This window comes from Motacilla alba, chromosome 3 (genome assembly GCF_015832195.1).
Source record: "Motacilla alba alba isolate MOTALB_02 chromosome 3, Motacilla_alba_V1.0_pri, whole genome shotgun sequence".
Taxonomy (NCBI): Eukaryota; Metazoa; Chordata; class Aves; order Passeriformes; family Motacillidae; genus Motacilla; species Motacilla alba.
Window position 1 is genome coordinate 61,080,913 of NC_052018.1, and position 26,038 is coordinate 61,106,950.

General features: G+C 37.7%; 2 protein-coding genes across 5 annotated transcripts in view; one reads left to right on the forward strand and one right to left on the reverse strand.

Annotated features, from left to right (window-relative positions):
- SERAC1 (serine active site containing 1) overlaps nt 1–17,135 on the reverse strand; it is a 28,037-nt gene extending 10,902 nt beyond the window's left edge. Inside the window, exons 1-14 of one of the 3 annotated variants that reach the window (XM_038133212.1) lie at nt 17,068–17,092; nt 14,709–14,800; nt 14,093–14,229; nt 13,375–13,411; nt 12,929–13,065; nt 12,515–12,604; nt 11,457–11,588; nt 9,815–9,936; nt 7,663–7,791; nt 6,195–6,308; nt 4,768–4,930; nt 2,425–2,575; nt 1,488–1,629; nt 599–699 (exon numbers count right to left, since the gene is read on the reverse strand). In XM_038133212.1, coding sequence (XP_037989140.1) covers nt 599–699; nt 1,488–1,629; nt 2,425–2,575; nt 4,768–4,930; nt 6,195–6,308; nt 7,663–7,791; nt 9,815–9,936; nt 11,457–11,588; nt 12,515–12,604; nt 12,929–13,065; nt 13,375–13,411; nt 14,093–14,165 — 1,391 coding nt within the window. In that variant the 5' untranslated portion in view covers nt 14,166–14,229; nt 14,709–14,800; nt 17,068–17,092. Of the gene's footprint in view, nt 1–598; nt 700–1,487; nt 1,630–2,424; nt 2,576–4,767; nt 4,931–6,194; nt 6,309–7,662; nt 7,792–9,814; nt 9,937–11,456; nt 11,589–12,514; nt 12,605–12,928; nt 13,066–13,374; nt 13,412–14,092; nt 14,270–14,708; nt 14,801–17,067 lie in introns of all 3 variants that reach the window. The other 2 variants (XM_038133213.1, XM_038133211.1) reach the window with 2 other exon arrangements.
- On the forward strand, nt 17,131–23,125 carry GTF2H5 (general transcription factor IIH subunit 5). Of its 2 annotated transcripts, none has more exons than XM_038133219.1 (3): nt 17,131–17,258; nt 18,220–18,315; nt 19,884–21,995. In XM_038133219.1, exons 2-3 carry the CDS (start codon nt 18,281–18,283, stop codon nt 20,062–20,064), a joined length of 216 nt encoding a protein of 71 aa, XP_037989147.1. In that variant the 5' UTR covers nt 17,131–17,258; nt 18,220–18,280; the 3' UTR covers nt 20,065–21,995. The 2 variants fall into 2 exon arrangements, with proteins under 2 accessions (XP_037989147.1, XP_037989148.1); XM_038133220.1 differs by lacking the exon at nt 17,131–17,258 and adding an exon at nt 17,265–17,306 and having other exon boundaries at nt 19,884–23,125.
- The last annotated feature ends 2,913 nt before the right edge of the window (nt 23,126–26,038 follow it).

Genomic DNA, 26,038 nt, shown 5'->3' on the forward strand with positions numbered 1-26,038 from the left:
ATGTTGGATATCAGGAAAAATTTCTTCATCAAAAGGGTTGTGATGCTCTGAAACAGGCTTCCCAGGAAGTGGTTGAGTCCCCATTCCTTGAAGATTTTAAAAGGCATGTGGATGTGGTACTTAGGAACATTGTTTCGTGGTGGCCTTGGCAGTGCTGGGTTAATGACTGTACTTGATCATCTGAAGGGTCTTTTCCAACCTAAATGATTTTACGAAAATATTTGCTTCATTTTACTAGGAATGTAAAGCCACAGTACAGTGATTTTTTTGCTGTGCTTATGAAGCATTATTGTGTCACTTTAAAAAAGACACTCCTTAAGATATAAAGTTGTATTTTCATTAACTAATAGCATCGTTTAGTGTCTCCCTTAACATGAAGCAAAACAGACTGGAAGAATTCATGAAATTGCCACATGTAGCTATCCATTAGGCTAAAAACTTCAGCATACCATGACTGTACTTAATATTTTTCCTAATTTGATTTTTCATATCAACAGGAAAAGTTAAATTGACTCTTACACAGTAGGTGATCCCAAGGATCAGCTTTACAGGTCTATGTCCTGCCCCCCCTCCAAACTGCAGATGCTGCATTTCTTACCTTTGAGCCTCAACAGGACATTTTGCTTTCCAGTCACTCAAATGGGTGTCATACTCCACAGATATGATTCTAAGGGAAGGACAGTCTGAAGCAAGCCATGTCTAAATTAAAAAAAAAAAGCAAAACCAAAGGAGCTTATAATTGATGTTCTTAAACTCTTGAAAGCAATGGAGAAAAGACGTTACTATGGGGACACTGTCAAGAAAGACTTTTGCTCTTCAGTTAATCCCCAAATATTTGTTACACCTGGATTATCATTCTTTTATCACACGCTGGTGAACTCTAGACTGTTTCTGAGCCACAAAGCAGGCAAAGAATGAAGATTCATCTCTAACTTGTGCATTCCTGGCTCCCTCTCCTGGGTGCAACGAGTTACTAAGATTACCAACAGGACTGATCAGTTCAAATTTCACAGAGACACTTCTAGTGGCTATACCAGTGTGAGTTTGTTTGGAGCAATAATTACTTATTCACCAACAATACTTAAATAGCAATCTGCATTAAGTAAGGTACTCAGACACCTAGGTAAGAAAGGGAACTTAATTTAAAATGTTATTCTATAAATCTATCTCAGCAATAACATTCCATTAAAAAAAGAAAAAAAAAGAAGAGAGAGCATAAGGAAAGCAGCCATTGCCTTCTCTTTCACTAGCATGTGAGTGATGTTGAGAACATAAAACGTAGCAGGGATTTTTCCTTGCAAGAACAACAAACAAGTCATTAACAAAAATTTATCATCAGGAATCTTGAAACTGCCACTTGTATAACAAACTACAAGTAATTGAATTAAAAAAAGACATCTGCCAGACAGTGTCCTTCTAGATGCTCGGGACAGCTCTCATGAATGAGCAAACAGCAGCCACATGGGAAAACGTTACTGTCTTTTTACCTTTGGCCAGCACTGAGTGTAGTCCTCTTCCCCTTCTGAGGCCTTTCTCTCCAAACGCCGGTCAATGTCCTGCTGCCGCCAGGTTTTAAATGCTGCTCCCAAAAGACCATGAACGAAAAGGATGTCTGCTCTGACAGGCTGGCTGGTCAACCAAAAGGAAATTTTAAGAGGTATGTAGTTCGTGTTCTTTTAGCAAATTGGAACTTTTAACCTTACAGATGCCAAAATACTTTTTTTAGCATTACATGTGACTTCTTACCTTATGGACAACATTTTATGATATTTCAAAGAGCATACTCAGATAAAAACAAAAACTAGGGAACCACACAGAAGAAAGATATAAAATGAGGTATGGACAGTACCCACCTCACAAATCATAATTTTCTTTAATGAAAAACACCTTTCCTGCCAGCTACAGTTCATGTGGCTTGGTAGTTCCAGCCTTATCATCACATTAGATCTTCACTGTAACCAGAGTAACACTAATGACCCAGGGAACAGTTACTACTGACACCCACGCTGGAGACTGCTTTAGTCCCAGACACACAATCACTACTACTGAGGATGAAAATTTACTGCATCTTAGGTCAACACGTGCTGTTGCCAGTAGATAATTAGAAGGCACTGTGTCCCAAGTCAAGTGCAAAGATTAAACAGTTGCAACCCACACAAATCAGTAATTAAATTCATGTCTTGTGTTCAGATTTTCTGTGCATTACAGTAATACTCTGTCCACACCTAGGGACTGCTCCAACCACTTTTACTGTTCTTCTACTTGAGAATCTAAATTCAGTCCTTTCAACCCACCAAAGAACAGGAGTAGCAAGGTAACATCAGTACAGCAGCACTCTGATGTCAACTCTCCCAAAGTTTTGTAACAGTACAGCAGAACAAGTGACTCCAAGTACAGCATGTACAATGACTCCTTCTACTTTACCTGCTACGATATTGTGGATGTAAGATATAAACACCATCTGGATATTTTTCTTTCACCATGTCCCTGTCTAGGTTAGCCAAAGCTCTGGATGCATGAGAAGACTGAATGATGTGTGGGGATTTCATTACTTCAGCAAGAACAGAAACCCAACCTACATTGAGAAAAGGAAGGAGCAGGTTAACGAATAGAAACATCATCTGAACAAGAGAATTCAGAAACATCAACCATCAAACCATACATCTGAAAATAGATGTTGAAACTTAAGAATGGCAACATCAAAATAAATTATTTCAATCTACTCTTTACCTCAGGAAAGTCAAGGCTAGGTAAGTCTCCTAAATTCAAGAATTCAGATGTATTTTACTACTGTTCATCTTATGACCTGAAGAAGACCCCTTCTCAGAAGAAAAAGAAAGTGTATCAGCAGGTCAGTACAGCTGTAGCAAGAACAGATCTCAGTTCTCTTTTTGCAGGTAAAATGCCAGGAAGATGGAGACAATGAAGCTTAAAGCATAAGAAAGGCATAGAAAACAACCTACAGGAGCAATGGCAGGTAAAAAAATTCATGCTTGCGGTGAAAGTACAATAATTTCCCATTTTAAAATCCAGCATAAGAAAAACTCTCCATGTGATTAAAATATCTTTGCTATTCTAAAATTTGATTAGTATTTATACATTAGAAACATAAGACAATTAAACTGGATACAATCCTCAATAAAATTTTAAGTCAAAGATAGTATGACTGAAAAACACTTTATGATACTCTACCTAAAGTGTAAAATTTTCTTGAACATGGATGAGCATTGTCATAGACTACTGAGAAATGTAAAGGAATATCTTTTATGTGCATATGCACACGTTTCTTTAAAATCCTGATAAATCTTGTTGTTGCTAGCAAAAATGGCCTATATATCACACTTACATTACAGTCAAGTCCATAAATAAAACCTGGGAATTTACTTCATGAGCATTGTTTCAAAACCATGTACATTGTGTTGCTACTAGTATAGTCAGTAAGCTGCTAATTCAAAATCATTTACTGTAGACTGAGGAAAAGAACAAATTAACATTTGAGTTTTGCCTTAAACTAACAAAACTACTAGGACCTTTGAGGACTGTAATCTTTATTTAAGAATAATGTATTTAAATTATGTTTCTAAGCAGAATTTATGCTGACCACCGTGAAAGCTGTACTTAAGAAGAATACCATCTAAAGTCTACTTTCAGTTCTCCAAACACAATGGAAGACTGCCAAGATAGTCCGACTAAAACTAGCTTGGTCTCTGGTTTTGCATTTCTCTTAAGTGAGTCAAGATGAAGAGTCAAAAATAACTGTTCAGAATCAAAAATAAGTGTTCTGCCCCCAGGTACCCCATCACAGCTACTACACAGTGCATTGCTGTTTTTCTTCTTCCTGTGCCAGCAGTTTTTGCAAGAAAAAGAGCCTCAGAGGTCCTTTCTTCTTATGTATCATCCAGCAATAAAAGAGAAGCTTTATCAACTCTGGACTAGCAGTATCTGACTGCTCATCTCTGGAGTTTGATTCAGCTAAAATTCCTTTTGTACTGAGAGCTCTGTCCCAGGGAGCTGCTGACTCTCCTGCTTCAATCTCTTCTTCTACATGTATGGTTTCAACCATCATTAGAAATTAAGAATGGTGCCAGAGCCCAGGACAAAGGCCTTTATGTCCAGCTGCCTGTCTTTAGAAGTGAGCTGTATGGAAGCTGCAGACCAATATAAGAATAGAGCAAGAAAAGGACAATTATACAGTTCTGATTCTAGTCTACACCCTCGGATTTTCTGCTGTCAACTTTGTTTCCATTTGTAGAACTTTATGGATTTTTCATTTCATGAATTTGTCTCATCACTCTTTGAAGCTCTGTGAGTCTTCAACTACCATAATGTTTTGTGGCAAATTTTATTTTGGTCATGCAATATATGGAAAATACTATTTATTTGTTCCGGCTCTTTATATTTTAATGTACAAGAACCTTTGGTCTTGCATTACAACAAACAGCAGATGACCATTCCCTCTTTGCCTTCTCTATGCCAGTGAAGAGAATTTTATAAATCTCTATTTTATTGTCTTTCAGTTGCTTTTTCCATGCTAAGTGTCTTAGTCATTTGCTCTTCATATCACAGCCATTGCAAATTTTTGATCACCCTCACCATCTTTTCCTGTACCTTTACTACTTCTCCTTAGTGTAAAAATGTACACTGTATTTAACAGGCAGACATCAGCTTGGATTTATAGAACAGCATATTGACATTTTCTATTTACTTATTTTATTTATCTGAAGCTTTTGGAGTAGAAGTCTACCACTGAGACAGCTTTCCTTTTACCTGCACGTACTATGGATGAGTGAAGACGTTCATCCAAAGCCATATTCCCAATAATGCGGATTATGTTCCTCTGTATCTTGGCTGAATCTTTACGGAGCTGGTATATCCTCTGTAGCAGCTGGAGGCCTCCTTTAGCTTCAATTTTATCACAGTGAGAAGCAATCTGCATTACAAAGTAAATATAGCGACAGTAAATAGACATTCTGCAAAAGGTTTTTTAGATGCTGTTAATTCATAAATTAGGGAGTTTTAAGAAGCAGGTACAACACAGCCCTTGTTGCATAAAATTATATTAATCTAGAATTTATTATACCATACTTGAAGACTAAATAGATGCGTAATTCCTATGAATTGACAACTTTTAAATGTCTGAGTACCACCTCTCCTCCCTTCTCCATGTCTGAGGGAGATGAAATGGTCTCCACTTGGCATCATCAAATTTCAACTCAAGTTTGAGAGTCTGAACAGGTCAATTGTCTGTATTTGCTACGGCACTATCTCAGCCACAGCCACTTGTCCATCACCCAAAATGCAATCATTATAATTCCTTCTCTTCAAAACGAAAAAGATTTTTTTACATTCCAAATAGCACTGCTATCATTACTGATCCTAAGAGAAACAATTTAGTCCAGATAAATGTGCAGGGTAGCTTTGGAACTGCTGATATCCTCAAGCCTGAGGCTTTCAACAGGCATTTGGAATGAGTACAGTCACAACTTGCTTAAACTGAAAATTTAGAATGTAACAAATTCTAGACTAAGTCAGAATTTCTATGTATATGGAAGATGTGAAAAGAATACCAGGAAGTTGCACTTTATCCATCCCAACTATCAGTAACCATTTGGTGTTCTCAACACTGTTTTTCAGTGTTCTAGGCTTCTGAACAATGAAGTGTACACAGAAGAATGTAGCACCAGGAAACAAGAAGCAACGCTGTTACAAAATGTCTTCCATACTCCTCATCTCTGTCTGCAAAAAGCAGACTGGTCCAGGGAAGGCTATTGTATTAGCTGCTTGCTGAGCAATATTCTGCCTACAGAATACCTTTGTGTATGGGTAAGGTTTGCATTCTGTTCTGGTTTCTGATTAGAGTGAATTCATGACACTATTTTGCTTTGTGAAAGCCTGGCATTAGAGTCTCAGAGCTGCCCTTTTACTTTGTCAAAAATACACACAGGTATAGTACAGGGGAACTTGTAAGGGTGAATTAGAAACAACAACAAAACTTACAGACTCTTCCCCATGAGAAAAAAAGACTGCGTTACAGGAATGTGTTAATTTCACACCCATCTCAGTTTAAACATTCTTACAGAAGGAGAAATGGGTAGGAGACAAGGAAATGGCAACACCTTCTCAATACATGAGAGTGCATCAGAAAGGAATGTCTATAAATGTAGCTTTTCAGTTACAGTTTAAAGACAAATTACCTTAGAATGCTGTACTAAAGCCTGCAAGCAAAAGAGTTCCACTGTCTCTGAAGGGATTTTACTCAATGTCTCACAATATGGAAGCCCATTTCCTCCAAAACACCATAAGCCTCCCTGAAATGAAAAACAATAAAAAATAGTAACACATTTCAAATGGCTACATAAAAAAAGGGTTTCTAATCTAGAATGTTAAGTGTGCAATGATCTATAGAAATTGCTTTAAAGAGTGCACAGCATGCATGCACTTCTCAAAACGTACAAATTAACACAACAGTACATCATAAAAGTATACTATTTTTAACTGGAAATATTAACTAGATTTTCAGAGTGTAGTCTCCTTAGTCTATTAACTTCAAAACATACAATAAAGGGGAAAAATGTAGTATTTTCATTCTGTTAATGAATGTCATCTTTTAAGATCATTTGCTTAAGCATAAAAAAGCAAGAATCAGCGTAACTCTAACTTGCAAAACTTAGAAGAGGAGGAAGAAAGGTCTTCAATATGTGGCACAGCCTCAGAAGACCAGTCTCTCCATCACGCAGCAGAAAGACCAACATAACTTTGATAAAAATCAAAATACTTCCAAGTGTGATGTCTTACCAAAGCTCCCTTTGTAGCACGAGCTCTGGCTGTGAAAACAGTAAAGGAGTGATAGTGTAAAAATAGCACACATAACTCTGTCATAGAAAATAAAGAGTTATTGCACTCTGGAAACTCTAAACGAAGACTGACAAGCATTGTTATTAAAATGACATTCATTTTTGTTATTGCATCTTATAAAAAAATAACAATCACTGATTAAAGAAGCCAGAGCTTTTAACCAACAAAAAGTAAAATTCATAAGAGAGAGTGGATGAAATGGACATAAATATTATTTTTAAACAATAATGGCACCTTAAATGACATTCCTAAAGCCACTTAGGAAGTTGTTGCACAGACAAAGTTGGAGAATTTCTAGATCCAGGTCCAAAGAGACCATAGACTACTGCAATTCTGGTTTGGTAACAGGGATCTATTTCAAAGAGGCACTTCCATGTGATGTAACAGAGTTTACTATTTAAGGTGTGCTAATAACCTACCATTTCACTAGAGACTTAAGAGAAGTTTAATAATCTCATCAGTAAAAGAACATTCAAACAACAGTAAGATGAAATGTGAAAAATAGTTTTATGAGCACTACAAGGGGAAGGAATATTTTGGACAGAGTGTTGAAAAGTCTGCTTAATGGGAAGGCTTGTAAAATATAATCTTTAACTACACCTTTCAACTAGCACAGCTGGGAAATATAAACAAGCTTTCAAGCAGACAGACTGTATTTACAAGAGATTTTGCTCATGTTCTAAAATCACAAAGTGTCTGTATTTCTCTTCCTCTTACAATGATAAAAAATATAGAAAAATATTTTTATCTTTGAGCTCTGCAGGAACAATGAACCCAAAGAGTTCTGTTCTGCAGATGGAAACTCACCATTTGTGCAGCAAGAGTCTGGCTACTTTCACGTAATGCAAGAGATGTGAAGTACTGGACACATGGATCAAGACCAGTCTGAGGTAAAGACACCAACAACAAGCGAAGTTCATCTTCTATGGCATAGTCCTGTGAGAAGCAAGCATGAACAGCTTTTAGGTTATTTTGTTCAAAGCATGAAGCAAAATGCAGAAGAGAGAAATATTTGAAATAATGGAATCAGCCATCCTAATGCAGCCATAAAATATGAACCTTGGACTTAAGTGCTCTGCAACTTCAGTTTAATAGTTTTATCTGTAAAGGCTTTAGAAATCGATAATTACAAAACCACCAAATAAATTATAAAAACCAAGCTTTACATTTCATATTTTGGTGACATTATTCTAATGGTTCCAAAGAGCAGAAGAAAAACCAGTTCCTGTTGGCAGAGGAAACTTAAAAGTTCACTCTTAACTAATAGAAATTTTCATAGAATCATAAAATACTTGGAGTTGCCCACAAGTGACCCACAAGGATCACAGAAGTCCAAGACCACCCCAAGAATCACACCATGCACCTGAGAGCATTGTCCAAAAGCTGCTTGAGTTCTGTCATGCTTGGGGTCATGACCACTTCTCTGGGGAGCCTGTTCCAGTGCTCAACCACGCTCTGGGTGAAAAACCTTTCCTGATATCCAACCTAAACCTCCCCTGACAGAGCTTCAGGCCAGTCTCTCAGGTCCTGTCACTGGTCACCAGAGTGAAGAGATCAGTGTCTGCCTCTCAGCTTCCCCTCAAGAGGAAGTTGTGACTGCAATGGTCTCCCCTCAGTCTCCTCCAGGCTGAACAGGCAAGTGGCCTCAGCCATTCCTCATGTGGTTTCCCCTCAAGGCCATCCACCATCTTTGCTGCCCTCCTTTGGACACTCTCTAATAGTCTAATATCTTTTTTATACTGCAGTGCCCAAAACTGCACATGGTGCTCAGGGAGAGGCCACACCAGTGCACAGTGGGACAATCACCTTCCTCATCCACTAACTTGTGATGCTACACTTTTGGTGCTGCTCCATTAAAATGAATGCATAAATTATTAGTAAAAAATGAAGATGTTTCTTTTAATGTTTGGTCAGAAAAATTAATACACATATTAGTTTAACAATCCAAAAATGATTGATAGATTCAATAAAGCAATTTTATTTGCCCACCATCATTGAACTTGGTGTTATTCTAATTCTTTGATAAAATCACAGATAGAAACTTATTTGCGTAGAGTAGCCACAATTATTTGCTTCAACTTCCTGATCAGTAGATTGGCAACTCTTAGCTTCAATCACCTAGCAATCACACTGCTGTAAAAATATATCCACAGCTATATACCAGTATAACCTAGTATTTAAAGACTGACAGGTACAGCTCCACTATCACATAATGTTACCAAGGCAAGAAAGCAAAAACTGAGAATATCACAGCCAATCAAAGCTGATATTCAGGGTTCTGTTGGTTAAGATACACAGGTATTTTCTGACAGGGCCTTCTGCCCCTCTTCATTCTATTAGCGTTCCAAAACACCTTGTATATTGTACTTCATATGCCAGTTCTGTTACTGAGGAAGCTGATGACATGACTCCTCAGACCATCATATATATAGCATATACATACATTTAAAATGCGTTAATTTTTAACTTAAAAATAAAGCAAGGCAAAATTGATCCAATAAGGATCTACTGGTACCCAAAAGCTGGCAGTGAACAGGTGGGCCTACTGTAGAGCACCAAGTACTACTGAGGAGGCAAAGGCCTCCAGGAACATGCTCTGCGTGTAGGATTCTGTCAGTGTCAACAAGGCAATCCAGGATGACCTCTGCACATTGCTTACTGGATAGAGACAAGCAGTGTGTCTGTCAGACTGGTAACTGGCTCAGACTTCACTGCTTGTAAATATGTCATGTGGATAACAGTCCAAGAATAATAATTGATCAATACTTCCAACCTTATTTCTTTCCATCATGCCACACCCTAACGCAGGTGCCACACCCTAAGGGTGTATCACATATTACAGTTTTGTATTTTGGTATTTTACTACTAGTCAGTTACTTTAAAAGAACTTAACAACAAAAGTAGTAAAAAAGAAGCAAGCAACTAAGAATCATCTAATACCTACTTTTCCTTTACTTACAGTCTTTATTTTTGGCAATGGTGGTGGAGGCAGGAAAAAGCGAAGGTCAACATCTTTAGATCGAGCCAAACCTATAGCAGTCCTTTGATCACAGGTTTGAGCAACTGTGACATACTGATAATCTGTGGTACAAGAATTTCAATGTTAGAGTTAAAACTAGCCTTAAATACTTCATTTTGTTTTAAATGTATTTTGTGATCTACTTTGTAAATATACTTGACAAGAAGAACCATCTCTCTGCAGTCTACTTAGAAAAACCCTTTGATTTTCTAACCACAAATTCCAAAAGTTAGAAACTGCAGATGTTAGACCAGCACTACACTGAGCTGAAATACACCTGGGCACTAACTCTTCATTATAGGCCAGTCTGATAATTCAATGGCAAACTGAAGGAAAAGAAAATAAAACCTTGAAGTGGATCAACACCTTTTTCTACAAAAACTTGTTTCTATTCCTATTACTGTTATTCTAGAACAAAACTGACAAGACATTTAAAAGATACTTTTCACAGTCATAGTTTGGCAACACTTTTCCTTTGGTGGAGATAATCTATACCTGAAAACTGAACTCACTGGAGCTGAACACTTTGTTCTAGTTGTGAAAAATCAGCACATACTTTCAGTCCTAAACTTTCTTTGACTTGGCTTTGAAGCATCAAGTTAAAAAAAGCCTGTTTCCCTCATGAGGCAGTTGGTAAGAATAACTAGTTTGTGAAATGTCCAAATACTACAACAATGAGCATTACAGAGAAAGGGAGATAACAAAACGCAACTAAATTTCTGATACTGGACATCTTGTGCTCTGAAATCACCTGCTAAGAGTATTTGTCTACAAAGAACAAAACTCAATTTTGCTACATCCGAGGTTTGAAACATTTTCAAACACTGTTTGCTGGTGTAAATTCCCTGTGGAAATTATTTAGAATTTTAAAAAGACAATTTGAAACAAGATAAATCCCATGGTGTGGAATTGCACTGGAAAAGGAAAGAACCACAACTGACTAAATTTTCAAAACAAGAGTCCAGAATGGAATATAACCTAGTTTATGTAGCCTGGTGATGGAGGGGAAAGGAGGAAGCACAAATACACATACACACACTTCCCCTTTGCTTGGAGTTTAAAGGATATTTGCTGCTAGAGCAAGAGGGAGAACTTATTACTATTAAATAATAACTAGGACAAAAAATGGCTTACAGATAATGCCTGCACTCTACCTCTGCTTTGTCATTACTACCTATCAGCTCCTAACCAATTTTTATTAACTTAACCACGGCCTTAAACTCACTCCTACAGAGGCTTATAAAAAAATCACTGCCAAAACTTGTGACTACATTAGCAATCCCAACAGAAAACCCAAGGAACTAAAGAGCATGAACTGCTCTCCCACGCCACAGCAATGGCTACAATCCTCTGGTGGGGAAACAGATGCCTGCACTGCAGACACTCACACTGTGTCAGGGTATTAGGAAAGAACAGCTACTTGAAATATAAATAATTCCCCCACATTTTAGACCAAATTTCAGAGCATATTTATGCTTCTTGCAGCTACTGGCTTTTCTTCATGTTGTCAGCAGACTTGGAACAGCTAACTGAGACTCTGTGGAATTTCTGGGACAAATTAGGCTACATCAGCATACATTACCATGCCAGTGACTGTTGCTTGCCAGGTCTTGTACAGCCTGCAGTCGGATTGCCTTGTCTTCTGACTGACTTCTCTTTAAGAGTAGCCATAAGGCACACTCATGATCTTCTCCATCAAAGGTACTGAATTGTTCTTTGACCAGGAAACAAATGAAATCCAAGTTATTATTAATGAGCATTTTAACCAGCCACGTTTCTATTTGTGGAGTACAGAAATACGTAGTTTTTTTAATATTTGAGTATCACTTGTTCACAGTAATTTAGAGTGTTAACTATTTTAACCTTAAATTAGTACGAACAATGACAGAATGACATCAGTAAAATGCTGATCCTAAAATGGTAAGTTTGTCTCATTTTAGTGGCACCAAGTTGATATTTCATGTATCTATGTGACACACACAACCCCTGGCTGGCACTTACCAACCAGAACTACCAGCAGGAGCTGCAAATTACTAGCAACTCTTGAGGCTCTCACCTTGAGGAATTAATTTCATAAGATGACAGTGGAGATGTACATTGCTATAATCATTTACCAGAGAGTTAAATGAGAGTAGACAGTATGCCTCAGGAGCAGAGTTTCTGATACAATTCAAATTCTTGTTTCAAATTACTTGGAAAAGCAACAACACTGATCCAAAAAACTGTGCTGCTTTCAGTTAATACTGTCAATTTTGATGAAAGTATACATACTTTTCTAAAATGAGATTTTGAGAGTATTTCATCCCACGAACACCTTTTTTACACAAAAATTTTATCAAATATTAACTTGGTATCTTAACTTTTAAATCTCTTTTGGAACAAGGAAAAAAAATGTCCTCAAATGTCCTCTTAACCATCACTTTCACTTACTTTAAGAAAAGAAATTGTTCTAATACACAGAAAGTAGACAACTGATTGATAATCCATATAAATAAAAAAAATTACAAGTTATATTATCACTGTTTTGAGAACAAAAGAACATCTTAACTTTGTAAGAAAAAATGTTTTACTTCCTAACTGCCCTACATCTTACTCTTAAAAAATAATAATCATAGATTAAGTCCTGCTTTCAATACTTACCATTAAAAGGTCTCCGGAAGATTTTAGCTTCTGTTTCTAGAATTCTCCTCACAGCTTTATGGATTTCTTTTCTGGCTTTGTATGTAATCCCTACAAGAGTATTTTTTATATTATTGGAAGTCTTAAAGACAGTTCCCTCACCTCACTTTTCGTAAATATATGGAAAAAAGTATACAGACATATACATATAGACATTGTATAAAGAGAATTATCTGATATATAGAGAACTATGTATAGAAAGAACTATCTTAAAAAAAACCCCAAACCCGTCAGCAGCTTAAAATAAATTTGGTGACATTTCTTGGTAACAGACTTCAGGAAATATAACTTTACTTGTTATATAAGGGTGACTTCCAGAAACATTATATTCTCTTAGAATTCTGTTTTTAGAACTCAAACAATTATGCATCTTACCTTGATATTCACTTGGACCTAGAGAAGCTGTACGTACATATACGTAGGATTTAAGTTTTTCTTGATGTAGAGCTTGAGTATCGATTTGCAGTAACTTATTTAAGGACAGGACTTCATATGTAATGAATACAAAGCCTCTTTAAAGAAAAAAAAAGCTGCATATGAATATCAACTAAAACAACATAATTAAAAAATAGCAATCACACTGGCATAAATAATAGAGATTTTACAAAATACATAATAGTCTATAGATTATTTTGATTTAGCAAAGTAGAGAAAAAGCTATAAAATACTTGAAATTAGTTATAACTATCAGAAATTGTGCTTCAAGACTATATTCTACCATGTCTAACATCCCCTAATACTATCACATTGTTAAAAGATACACATATTAAAATTTTAACTGTATCCATAAGTTACATATACGTTCATTAGTTACAACTTACCCTAGTATAAGTGATCCAGTTACCTTTGCAATTTTTCCTTGAAAAAATCAAAACCACATGTCAAAGTTGTGTGCATCGCCTCAATATAAGCACAGTTACCATTTGATTATCAGACAGTAAGAATACCAAACAATAAGAACAAGCTTTAAAAGAAATTCCACTGCTCTCTAGCTTTCAAGAAATTATTAACCAAAATTTACAACTGGAGAAAACATTACTTGATTCAGATTTCCTGCTCTCCTAAGCAAGATGATAAAACATGTATCCTGCCAGTGCTATTTACTTTGACTGTTGCTACCTCCCAACTGCATGCACTGCTCAGCTACCAGAATCAACAGTAAGCTTTCTCTGCCAATAACCCTAGCAGTGATTTGGAACTCGAAATAATTTTAAGGAGTTAACATTTTCTTACATGTTGCAGCTATTTCTTCAATGTATATTATTACATGCAGGACTATGAATGTTTTTGAGAAGTCCTGCAGAGTCTCCATAAGCAAATACATTAAAAAAAATAATTCAATTGAATCTAATGTATAAAGGAAACAGATAATAAACACATGCTATTTGCAACAATATGCCTTTTAAACAAAATTATTCCTTCCAGATTTCAGCTACTTTGTATCTACAAAGTTGATCTGATTATCTGGATATAAGGATCTCCATACAGAGAAACTCTTATCATTACCAGCAGCAGCAAACCCAATGTAATACATCTCACCTATCATGAATAATTTCTTTTCCTCAGCATGAATTGGGAGATTTGCCCCACAACCACTGCTACCAGCTTCCATCTTTGTGAGGCCATAAGAATTTTGTATGCAGACAAGAGGCAGCAGCTACATGTTGAAGAAATAACTGGCAGAGAAGTTTGAAAAAGAAAAAAATGCAATGCTTCCTGTAGAGCAGAAATTGAAATATCCTATCTTTAATGCTCAGAAATAAATTTCAGAATTGTAAGAATTGTCATTATATGCTGAAGACACCAAAGTAAACAGAGACTAAGCAGAGCTTGACGTAAATAGGGAAAAAGAAATAATAGAAATAAGCTTTATTCACTGTTTATGAATGTAACTATTTCATGGCTATAAAGATTACAAAAAAATAATCACATACAAGTGGAATTGAAGATAGTTTAAGGAGATTTAGCTAGGGAAGGACCCTCATCTATCATATCTGTTCCCAGATAATCTGCTGGTGTCATATTACATATCACCATGCAAAGCAAGGTCAGAAGCAGAGAGTAGGGACAAACAGAAGCTTTTTATCACTAAGCATTCAAGGGCTTAAAACTTTTTATTAACACTTCAGATCAATACATAATGAACTGTACTTACTGATATCATTCCAGGGTAGGTGTTTTTTTGTGGATGGACCAGAGGTTCCTATTTTTCTGTAGCAAAATACACAGTAAGCAGCCACTGACATTCTGCATATTGAGGGGGAAAGAAAAGAAGTAATGATTGATTTGAGAATTACAGCAGAAATCCTGTAGCATTTTCTTCCTGTCTTTTTACGGCAAAGGTCATGATGGCAAAGGTCACAATAAACCATGTTTGTGTCATTTCACTCCATATAAAGCACTCTGACTAAAGAACTCTATACATTTCTCAATTTATGGGCTGAATAATGGGCTGAATTTCAATTATAAGAAAAGTTTAAAGCAGTTTTTTATCAATTATGTTACTGTTGATTTTAGTGACTAAGTATCTCCAATTAACTTCTCTGCTTCTAAGCTTCCTTTCCTACTTCTTAGTCACTCTTCCCTAAATACCAGATATGGTCCTATCTCCATCAAGACATTACTCAGTATGACATGGGCTTTAATACAACTGAGTAACCAGCCCCTTTTAAAAGTTCATCATTTATTGTGTTGGCAAGTAAGTATTTTATTTTGACTAACAAGACTTAAAGAACTCTACATAAAAACTAACACTTTTTGCATACAGTGCAGAAGTAACATGAAACTCCTATCTTCTAAGTGAAATTTTAGTGTCTGCATTGGTGCAATCGCAATAACTGAAATCTTGAGTTAATGTATTTACGGGGATGTAAAAACACACCAGTATCTCTCAAATACTAATCAAATTCTTGTCAAATTAGGTCTCTGTTACCCCAAACACAATTAACTCAAAATGATAAAATGTCACATGTATAAACCTGATGTTGAAATATGGAAGCCTGATAGTCTCCTTGAATTTAAGATAATCTCTGGAGACCAAGAAAAGTGCTTATATCACTTTTATCGTCAGTGTCCAACATCTCTGAACAAGAGGACTCTTTTTGTGTCCTTCCTTTAACATGTCTTCCCTCTTTTCTTATTTCCCCAAAAGGTTTGATTTTTCCCTTCTCTCTTGCTTGTGTTTGGGAGATTTTTGAAAAACATTAGCATTACCCCAAAAATCACTGCAGACTGCTTTTTGACTTCTGTCATTTCAACATTGTTCATCCATTCACTTCAACAGAGTACACCGCACTGTGAAACACTTTTAAGATTTTGATCATCAGTCCTCTAGAGACACCTCTTCTGCCTCCAAACTCCCTGTCTCATGACAGTTCCTTTACCACCTTTACTCACAGAATCGCAGCACTCACATTTACTCTTCTCTCTAACCACAGTCTGAAATAAACATGTGGTTCAGTGACAGCAGGTGCCACAATTACTAACATTTAAAACATGCACTGCAAACACAGGAGGACAAACTGAGCGTCGCTCCTCTGTTGCCAGGAGCTCCTGTTCAGGTCTGAGGGCAAGCATCAAATCATCAAATGTTAAGGGTCTGGAATGGACCTTAGAGATCACTTAATCTCAACACCCCTGCCATGGGCAGGGGAACCTCCCACCAGACCATGCTGCTCATGGCCTTTTCTAGCCTGGCCTTGAACACTTCCAAGGCTGGGGCATCCACAACCTTCCTGAGAAATCTGTTCCAGTGTCTCACCACCCGCACAGTCAAGAATTTCTTAAAAAACAGCTAATCTAAATGTCTTTTTGTTTGCACCCATTACTCCTTGTCCTATACTGCAGTTCCTGATTAAGTGTCCCTCTCCGATTCCCTGTAGGACCCTTCAGACACTGGAAGGTTGCCGTGGGCTCTCCACGCACCCTTCTCTAGGCGGATCTACCCCAACTTCCTCGCTCTGTTCTCACGGAGGAGGCGCTCCAGCCCTCTTATCCTCTTCGTGGCCCTCCTCTAGACTCGCTCTAGCAGCTCCGTGTCCTTCTGATGTTGGGGAGCCCAGGTGAGGTCTCCCAGAGAGGAGGAGGGGGCACAATCGCCGCCCTGGTCCCGCTGCCCGCTTCAGCCGGTTGCTCTCGGGGCTGCGAGCGCGCACTGCCGCCTCACGCTGAGCTTTTCATGCTTAGGCACACACAAATATAATGCAGAAGGACCCGTTTCGCACAGTTGCACAGCGGGCCCACGCAGCTCCGGGCCCCGTCGCGCACCGGGCTGCGGTCCCCACCGACCCGCCCCGCGACTGCGCAGCCGGGGCGCATTGAAAATAAAGACACAACCACCACCGCAAACCCAGCTTTAAGCAATGCAACACGTAAACGGGCAAGGAGCCAGGCTGGGGTGGCTCTGTGCCTCCTTCCAACGGGGAGGAAGAGCGCACCCGTTTACCCTGAGCCCGTCCCGCCCGTCCAGCGCCGCCCGCCATCCCCGCGCCCCCCGCCCGGGCCGCCGCTCCCACCTTCCGCCTGCGCCGCCGCTCCCTGCGGCGGCCCCCGCGCGCCGCGTGACGCCATCGCGCCGCCGGCAACCCCGGCCAATCCGCGGGCGCTGAGCATGCGCGGGCGATGCACTTCCGCCGGCAGCGAGGCGGCGGGGGAGAAGGGTGCAGTGAGGGACCGCATCCCGGGAAAGCCTCTGTGTGCGGCGGAGGTGAGGCACCCACCGGAGCCCCCGGGAACCTCTCTGTCCAAGGCGGAGGTGACGGGCAGGCGGGAGGGAGGGTCGGGAACCCCTCGGGAACCCCTCGGGAACCCCTCGGGAACCCCTCGGGAACCCCCTCTGCCCAAGGCGGAGGTGAAGCGCAGGATGGACCGGCAACTCCGCTGGGGAGCAGGGTTGTCGTAAAGAGTCTTTGAGTTTCACCGAGGAGTTGATTGTTTGGATTTGTGCGTGGGGCGTGTTGTGCTTTCAGATTTCCTGTGATCGCCAATGCTGTTATAGATGATAACATAATATTACCTTTCGCATTTATAGATCAGTTTTTTCCTTCACAAGTATTTTGACACGGTACAGTTTATACTTAGTTTAACTGCTTTTGTATACTAGAACCTGTCAATTTATGTATGCACTGTATAGTTCACATGAATATGAATAGTGTGATAAATATACTATATTGTAAGCTTTAGCAAACTGTTAAAATAGAGACTAAAATGCTTTTATGTAGCTAACTCAGAGAATGGTGTAAAGCAATTACTTTGTTTCTTGCATCTGCGGAGTGGCCCCTGCAAGTGATAACAGTGACAGAAAACAGCATAGGTATCCGGCAAGGATTTATCGATTCTTTGCTATTGGAAAGTGTGAAACAAGAAGATAGAACTACAGGAAGAAATAAAATATATGGACCTAATCTACAGATTGTCCTGCAGACAAGTCAGAGGTTAAAACCAAACAAGAGAAACATCAAAATCTCAAAGGAACGTTTGAATAATGTATAAAGTAATGAATTTGCATGTAACCCCAGCAATGTAGCTATATATAGTGAACATGGTTTTAAGCTACCTCTGTGCTCTTTGGCCATTTGCCAAAAGCACCCCAGCGCTGGAAATTTGTCCTTCTTTTATCCTTTATTAAACTTCTAAAAATTCTAAAGAGTAAACTCTGTTTTTCACAGTGTGATCCAGAGCAGGGGTTTCTCTTGCTGACTCTTCAGTGTTCCTGGGGCAGCCGGGAAGATGGTGAATGTTCTGAAAGGTGTTCTGGTTGAGTGGTGAGTAACAGCATGTACTGCCTCTCCTTGTGTCAAAGACTGTGTTTCTTTAGATGTGGAACTAACTGAAGTAACTGAAGAGCCCAGACAAAAGGAATAATTGTGGGAAGGGTGGTGCTGAACAAGCAGAGAAAAGTGCGGCCTTTGGGGGAAGAAGGAGGAGGCAATTGTAGATAATATTAATGCCAAACTCCCATTTTTCTATTCAAGAGACTGTTTTCCACTTCTGTCTAACCCCTTTAAAGAAAAGAAAACTGCACATGACTGTGGGGTAAAAAATAGGATGGCAAAGAAGTTAGCAATCACATTGTTATAAAAATCCAGGTGTTTTTCAAAATATGTAACAGACTGCAGATTATATTAATTAAGTAAAGTAGAGAAAAGGATGTAAAATATTTAAAATGAGCATTAGCTATGAGAAATTATGCTTCAAAGCTATATTCTACCATGCCTGATGGTCCCCTAATATTGTCACATTTTTTGAAAGGCACACAAGTTAAAATTTTAGCTGTATGCATAAGTTATCTATATGCTTGTCAGGTACAACTTACCCTAGTACAAGTGATCCAGTTGTCCTGGCAGTTTTTCCTTGAAAACATTAGATGCTCCTTCTTGTTCTTTGTATTGCTTGCAAACGGAGTTTGTTGCTGTTGTTGTTTGTGAACCAACAGATTCTTGAGGGAGACAAGGTAATCTTTCATTTCTCCTTTCCTGTTTTGTTTTTATTTAATCAGCTCTAGACTGAACTCGGTGCAAGGCAAACATGTGGTTCTATTTGTAGATCATATTTGAAAGGAGTGTGCTTGGAGTTGGTAGCTTTTGTCAGCTTTTGGTGTAGGTGCAGTGTACCTGTTTTCATATAATCTCACCTCTGGACTGAGACTCAGGCCCCTGGATACCTCCAAAATAAAAAGAAGCATCACTCAAGATTTGTGGGGTCATTGTATAGCATTACATGATGTGTAAGATTTCTGCTGTCCACTTAATCTGTTAGTATGTTTGCAATCTATAACTGCACAAAAGCAGTTCCATACTTCCAAAATGTTTTCTTCTAAACATTTAAATTTTGGTTAGATGGCGATATCATGACTGTTCAGTTAGAGTGCGAGAAATGTACAATTCTTACATGAGCACTCTTTGTCTGTGCCATGCTGCTTTCAGTGAGATCTGTGTTCTCCTCTTTTTGGGTTATCCTTATACTTTGAGGAAACGTTTTTATGAGGCTATTGCTGAAATCAGAAATGTAAATTCAGTCTTGCCTTATTAAGGGTTGGACTTTTTAACTTTTGGTTTGAGTGTTTTTGAAGCTGCCTTAGCAGCAGCAAACAAAAACTTCTCTGCTAATCAAGCAGCTGGTTCTACTCATTAGACTTTATTACCACTTTAGTTTTGTCTCTCAAGTAACCAAAACTACTTGGAAAGAAATGACTTTTACTAAACAAACTGTATTTAAGCTGTGAAAATTAATTTCAGTTTTTCTAAACTATTTGGGAATGTCTTTGAATGGTGTTTCTTCTGTTTGCAGCTGTAACTGTGATTTGGGGTCTGATGTGTATTTGTCTCTACAGTGACCCTGCAATGAAGCAGTTTCTGCTCTACTTGGATGAGTCAAATGCTTTGGGAAAGAAGTTCATCATACAAGACCTGGATGAAACTCATGTCTTTGTCTTAGCTGAGTTGGTCAACTTCCTCCAGGAGAGAGTGGGCGAGCTAATGGACCAGAACTCGTTTCCTATTACTCAGAAGTGAGAAAAAACAGAGAAATTAGATTACTGCAAGTTTTGGAACAGTGAATTTCAATAGTTTGGGTTGTTACTGTTTTAATAGATAACACTGTGGCATGTAAAATCTACACAGAAGTGGCTTCTATAGAAAATGCATCATTTTCATGGACAAAATAGTCTGGAATTGGATTATGTTTCTCATTTTGAAAGAATGTGGTATCTTTATTAAACGACTTAAAATTATACACTTGAGGAGTTCCCTTGAGAATTTTTGATGCATGCTCTCTGGTTTTCCTTTAGGTTTTTATCTTGCAAGATGACGTGACCCAAAAAATAGAGCAGTGTTTCTGTACTGGAATGCTGTATGAGGTCTTCTGACATGTTGTGTTCCCGTGTGTGATTGAATCTGATTATAGCATGACTGATGGAAAGTAAAGAATGTCTGTTGAATCTGTGCTTGGGGGAACATCTCTAAATTGGAGTCATGGTCAGATACTGCTCTAACTTGATGAATTTTATACAGCAGGATGAGAGTTGGTCTGAGTGTTTTGTTCTGTTGTTTGGGGTTGGGAATGTTGTGGTTTTTTTAAAACATGTTACAAATGCCCCATGTTCCTTCTCTTATGGCTTTTACCAAGACTGTACTTTCTTTCTGAGTTGTTCTGAGTTTGGGGAGAGGTGGTGGGAGTTTGGAGGGGAAGGAGGGATATGGAGGGATTGGGACAACAAAATCTATTGCTCTAGATCATCACAAATTAAAGGGGTAACAGAAATGGGAGACCAGTCCTATAGATATAATTGTTTGTATTTTTTCACTGAAGCTGATAGTCACAATAAGTTATGTGATCAGACTCCCATGCTCTACCTAACAAACAAGAAAGCTGGGTTTGGATTTTTGCTTATGGGTTGTTTTTTTTTCCTTCAGCTTAGTTCTTTTTCCCATATTGCCTTTTGCTGCAAAGAAAAAAGCTTTGTAGTGTTATGGTTTTGTTGTTTGGGTTTTTTTTTACACTGTATTTGTAACTTTAGCTCAGACACTGGCTTGGTTTTCAGACCTACTGGTGTATATCAGATAGATGCCACCTTTTTGTCTTTGAGAAAAATAACAAGAGTAAAGAGAAAGGCTTTTATAAGGGACAGTTTTCCTTACTCTCCCACTACTGCTTGTTTTCTCTTGTCCAGTAGATATTGGATTAATTGGTAGGTTTGTCCTTGTTTTTTGTTCAGATTGGTTTTTTGGTTTGCATTTTTTTCCTCAGGAAGAGGGAATCTTCAGGAGAAAGTTTTGCTAGATGTTTTTAATCAAAAAGCTGTCCAAAGAAAGTTCTGCAGAGTTATGTATGTTCAGGCTCATGTGGATGAGCAAATAGCCCTGTAAAATTTAACTTCATGACATTTCTGGTACCTTCCCTTTTCTCTGACTGTATAGAACAATGAGTTTGGGTCCAAATTGTTTAAACTCTTTCTTTCACAAGTGGGTGCTTCCCTGGTCATGTAGATTAAGAACCAGCTTTTGTCTTTACCTGAAATAAGAAGTTTAAATCTTATTTATAAATACTTTATGGTTTCTTACCTCTTTCTTGAGAGATAAGAAGTCAATCTTTCTTGAGATTGATCTCAACAGACTGATGAAACATTGACCTCATAACTGTTATTTTTTTGAAGATTATTGGGTGCTCATTTAATGGAGAAATATTCAGTAGTTTTACATGGCATTGTAGCTTAGGAAACAGACACTTCTAAATATATTGTATTTTCTTTGGAATCCTAGTTTGTTTTCCATCCAGATTCTGCTGAAAGGTAAATTATCCATCACTTTCTTCCAATTACAGCATTTGAAAAGCCATGTTTGGAATTCCACATGTTAAGCTTCTCTGTATTTTGCATGTCTATTGCTCCATTTCTATTGTGACTTTCCTTTTCAGTCTATAATAAACTTCTTGCAGTTCTTGTCTTTTTCTCCTGGTTAACTGTACAGCTTTGCTGCTGTATTCCCTGTGTTTTAGCTTATATTTACATTTGATAAATGGCTTATGCAATACAGAGGGATAGAAGTTTCAAACTGTATAAACTAAAGAGTTGGGCATGCCTTCTTATACACTCTGCCCACAATTTGTTTTTTTTTGAGCAAACAAGAACTTTTAACTTTTAAACCTGTCAATACTTTTGATCCTTCCTGTAGCCTAACAAGGCATAACCAATTCTGTGCTGGAATAATAAACAAAAGATGTAAAGATCTAAGTTGGTATCATCATATGTAGTCTAAGGAGCTGAGTTCACTGCAGTTCCTAGAGAAAAAAAGATCTTGAATCAGTAGCATGGTGAAGGAAATCCAATGAGGAAACTTTTAGAAATTGAGTATGTGTATGATTTTAAAAAGCAAACAAACAAAAAACCCAAGCAATGGTTTCTGTGATTTGAATAAACTTAGATCTCTGAAAGGTTTTGATTGTTTTTAAATGCATGTATTCCTAGAAATTACATGCTTCAACAACAACAAAAATATTTGCCCAGATGGGAGAAAAGTAGATACTAGTGTTAAAAATATCTATACATTTTGAGCTAATCAGCATTTACATGTTTATGCTGGTTTTCATTCAGGTGTGAAATATTATTGGTGAGTACAGCTTGGAATGAACACTGTGTTAAAGATATATTTTTTAAAGGCTGGAAGCATTTGAGAATAAAAGCTGTAGGAGATCTGTTGAAGTATATCCATGCTTTGATAATAGGGTTGATAGGGTGAGAAGAGCAGCTCTCACTGAATTTGGAATATTGTATGTTAATTTAATGTTTGTATCCATAACTAATATATTCAATTTTTTTGCTAGTATCTATCAAAGAACTACAGTGCTCTCAGGTCCTGCTTGAGCAGCAAAAATAGAGCCTGAATGATAGACTTGTTGCTGCTTGTAAAAGCACCAAATTTTATCGTGGAGGGCTTTCACTGCTCACTTTTTGCTTTCAGTTTGAATTGCAAGTATTTTGTGTACTGGAAGAAGAGCATGTCATCTGAGACACTTAGTTGAACTTCCTTTATTACTTGCTACTTATTTATACTTAGATCTAAATACATTGCAAGTTCACTTGTTAGCATTTTGTGATGTAAACAGTTGTTCTTGTATAGTTATTGTAACTTGAACATGCTCATAAATTCTTCTTTTGCTAACACATGCAGAAGCTAAAGAGTTGTATTTGATAGAAGGATGAGACAGATCTCTAAAGCAAGGTAAGAGAATTTGAACAACTCAAACAACCTGTTATGTGGGAAGAGTGGGATGGAAACTGAAAATGCAGCTTCCTAGTGAAATAAAGCACTAACGTCTAATTTCTATTGAAGATTATGCTATTGGGCATTTTGGGCTTTTTGTTCGAAACCTCAGATTAAAAAAAAAAATTATTAATGGCCTTCAAAGAAAGTTGTGTAAAAAGCAAGTAAGTCTAAATGCTGTCACATATTTAGATAGTCTTATAAATTGTGGGATAAGCTAATTCTGGAGAGGGCGTTTTAGTAGGGGAATTGGCAGCACAATGAGTATGACCCTGGTTGGTCAGTACAGATAGGGGTTGTAATGACTTGGTTTGTTTTTCCTTCTCTCTGGTACAACAACTAGCCCAGGAAGAATAATTGTCCAGTACAGTAAAGGAGGAAATAACCAAGAATCACTAGAGAGAATGGATGTGTCCTCAAGAAAGGAAATAGAGATTGCTGTTGAAAGAAAATAGAGAATGCTTTAGGAAATTTACCATTTTACCAGAGAGAGAGAGAGACTGGGTGGATTTGATTCTGTAGCTAAACTGCCTGTGTTTCACAAAAAAAAAAAAAAAAAAAAAAAAAAAAAAAAAAAAGGCACCTCAATCCATTTGAATAATAGTGGTTTTGTTTATTTGTTTGATGTACTTATAATGATAATTGGGGGACTTGAGGGGTTATTTTTCATTTTTGGTACTTGGTGGTAAGAGCTAGATGGCTGTCTGATGCACTGTACTAAACCTCCTCCAAGTGCTGCTGTACATTAAAAAATCCTGTTTTACAGTCTTTCCAGGTTTATAGGATGCATTCAAAAGTATGTCCTCTGATTCCCTCTATTTTTTTTCTAATGTGCCATAACAACAGATTTTACAGTTTTTTCTCACTCAGCTCTGCAGGGCCACCTCATATGTGTGAGAGCAATCCAGAGAACATGTATTTTATGCAATAACAGGATTGTTTACTGAGAGCTGAAGTAAACAAGATTGTTTACTGTGAATTAATGGTATTTCATGGTGTCATTTAAATTACTTATATTCAACCTTTCTTAGTTGGCTTCTTCACCATAAAAGTTCAGTCAGCCTCTAGGCTGAGTTTACAAAAGCAGGGCACTAAAAATCAAATATGAATGGGTATACATATATACATATCTATATATGTATCTCAAGCACTCTTTAATCATAAAAACCAGAACAGTCTGAGAGGTATGTTTTGCTCTTAAACAATAGGCCATTGAAGAAAACAATAAGCTTTCATAATAGTTTTCTTTTGCAGTTCCAAATTTCCATGCTGACTCCTTGACTAGCCCATAAATGATCCCATTGAAGCTGGTGGTGGTTACTGTGAAATGAGTGCGTTACTCAGTATGTTAGAATTGGTGTTTGTTTTGTAATTTAGGCTGTGGCAAGGCCTATATGTGCTATACCAAATCAAGGGTTCAAAATAAGCTGAAGTTCACAGTGATGGAAGAACAATTTCTTCCTAAACAAAGTCATTATCTTTGGGTTTATGACCTAGCACCGATTCAGAAATGTAAACAATGGGATATCTGATATAAATTTGATGTGGACCTGGGTTTGTGTTTGTTTTTTGTTTTTTTTATTTTCTGAAATGTGGAATAGAAGTCATGTTTTACCCATCTTTGTTTCATATAAAAGATTTTCAGGACTGAAGAGCTGACAGTTTGAAAGCAGACCAGTAAGGGGAGCTCTTGCCAATATTTTACGCTGCTTAAAGACATTGTTGCAGCCTGAGCAGTGGTGGGTCAGAGACTTACTGTGCTTTGGACCATCAGATATGCTTTTAGCTAGAGATGAACATTCAGCTTCAAAGTCTCCTGCTAAAAATATATTCACTGTTGGAGATTTTGGAATATTTTCAGCTCAGAAATTTCTTAGCTGTTTAGGTATCCAGTGTTTTGTCCCTAAGCATAGGTACACAACCGTGTTACGTTAAAATGATGAGTCTGAAATGTGGTCTTGCCATCAGATGTTACTGGTAGGTCTGTGTATCTCCCCACCATAAGCCTGTTTTAGAAGTTGCTCCATATTAAGGACATAACTTTTAGTGAGTTTTAATCAAAGGAAGTCATTGTTGATAAGAAGTAAGATTTATGAGATTTTCCTCTTTATTTCCTCATAATACAAAATGCATGTGATGGTAGGGTACCTGTTCCTCAAATCACTTGCATCATACTGTGTGGAAGACCACGCAACATTCAATCTTACTGTATTTCAGTCTGCACTGGAGATTTCTGCATCTTTCTCCTTAAAGTATTGCTTATAGTGCATGGAATTGAGACATAGAGAAAGTTTTTCCCTCCTTGGCCCCCAAATGAGTAGCTTTATTGGTTTACACATATGTAATGGTAAAATTCAGTGTGTTCCCTAACCAAACAAAAAACTACAAGACCTACCAATTAAATTTTATTATGAGGGCAACCCCCCCCCAGGACTTTGAATATTGGGGATTGTATTTTTCATATAGACTGAAAAAGTAATTTTCTCTCTTCTGATTGCTTAGCACTAAAAACATTAAGACTAGAAACAGACTATATAATTGCAGCCCAGTGAAAAAAATTTCAAAGTGGAAATTTAAGAGCATTACTGCTAGCTTTTAGCTTTTTGTGCTTGAGCAGTTCTAGGTGCTAGTGACAAAAAGTGTAAGGTTCCTGGAAAAGTCTTAAGACTCATAATACCAATGCAGGAATGTGCTTGAAGACACCAAAGAAAACCCATCCAACACCAAA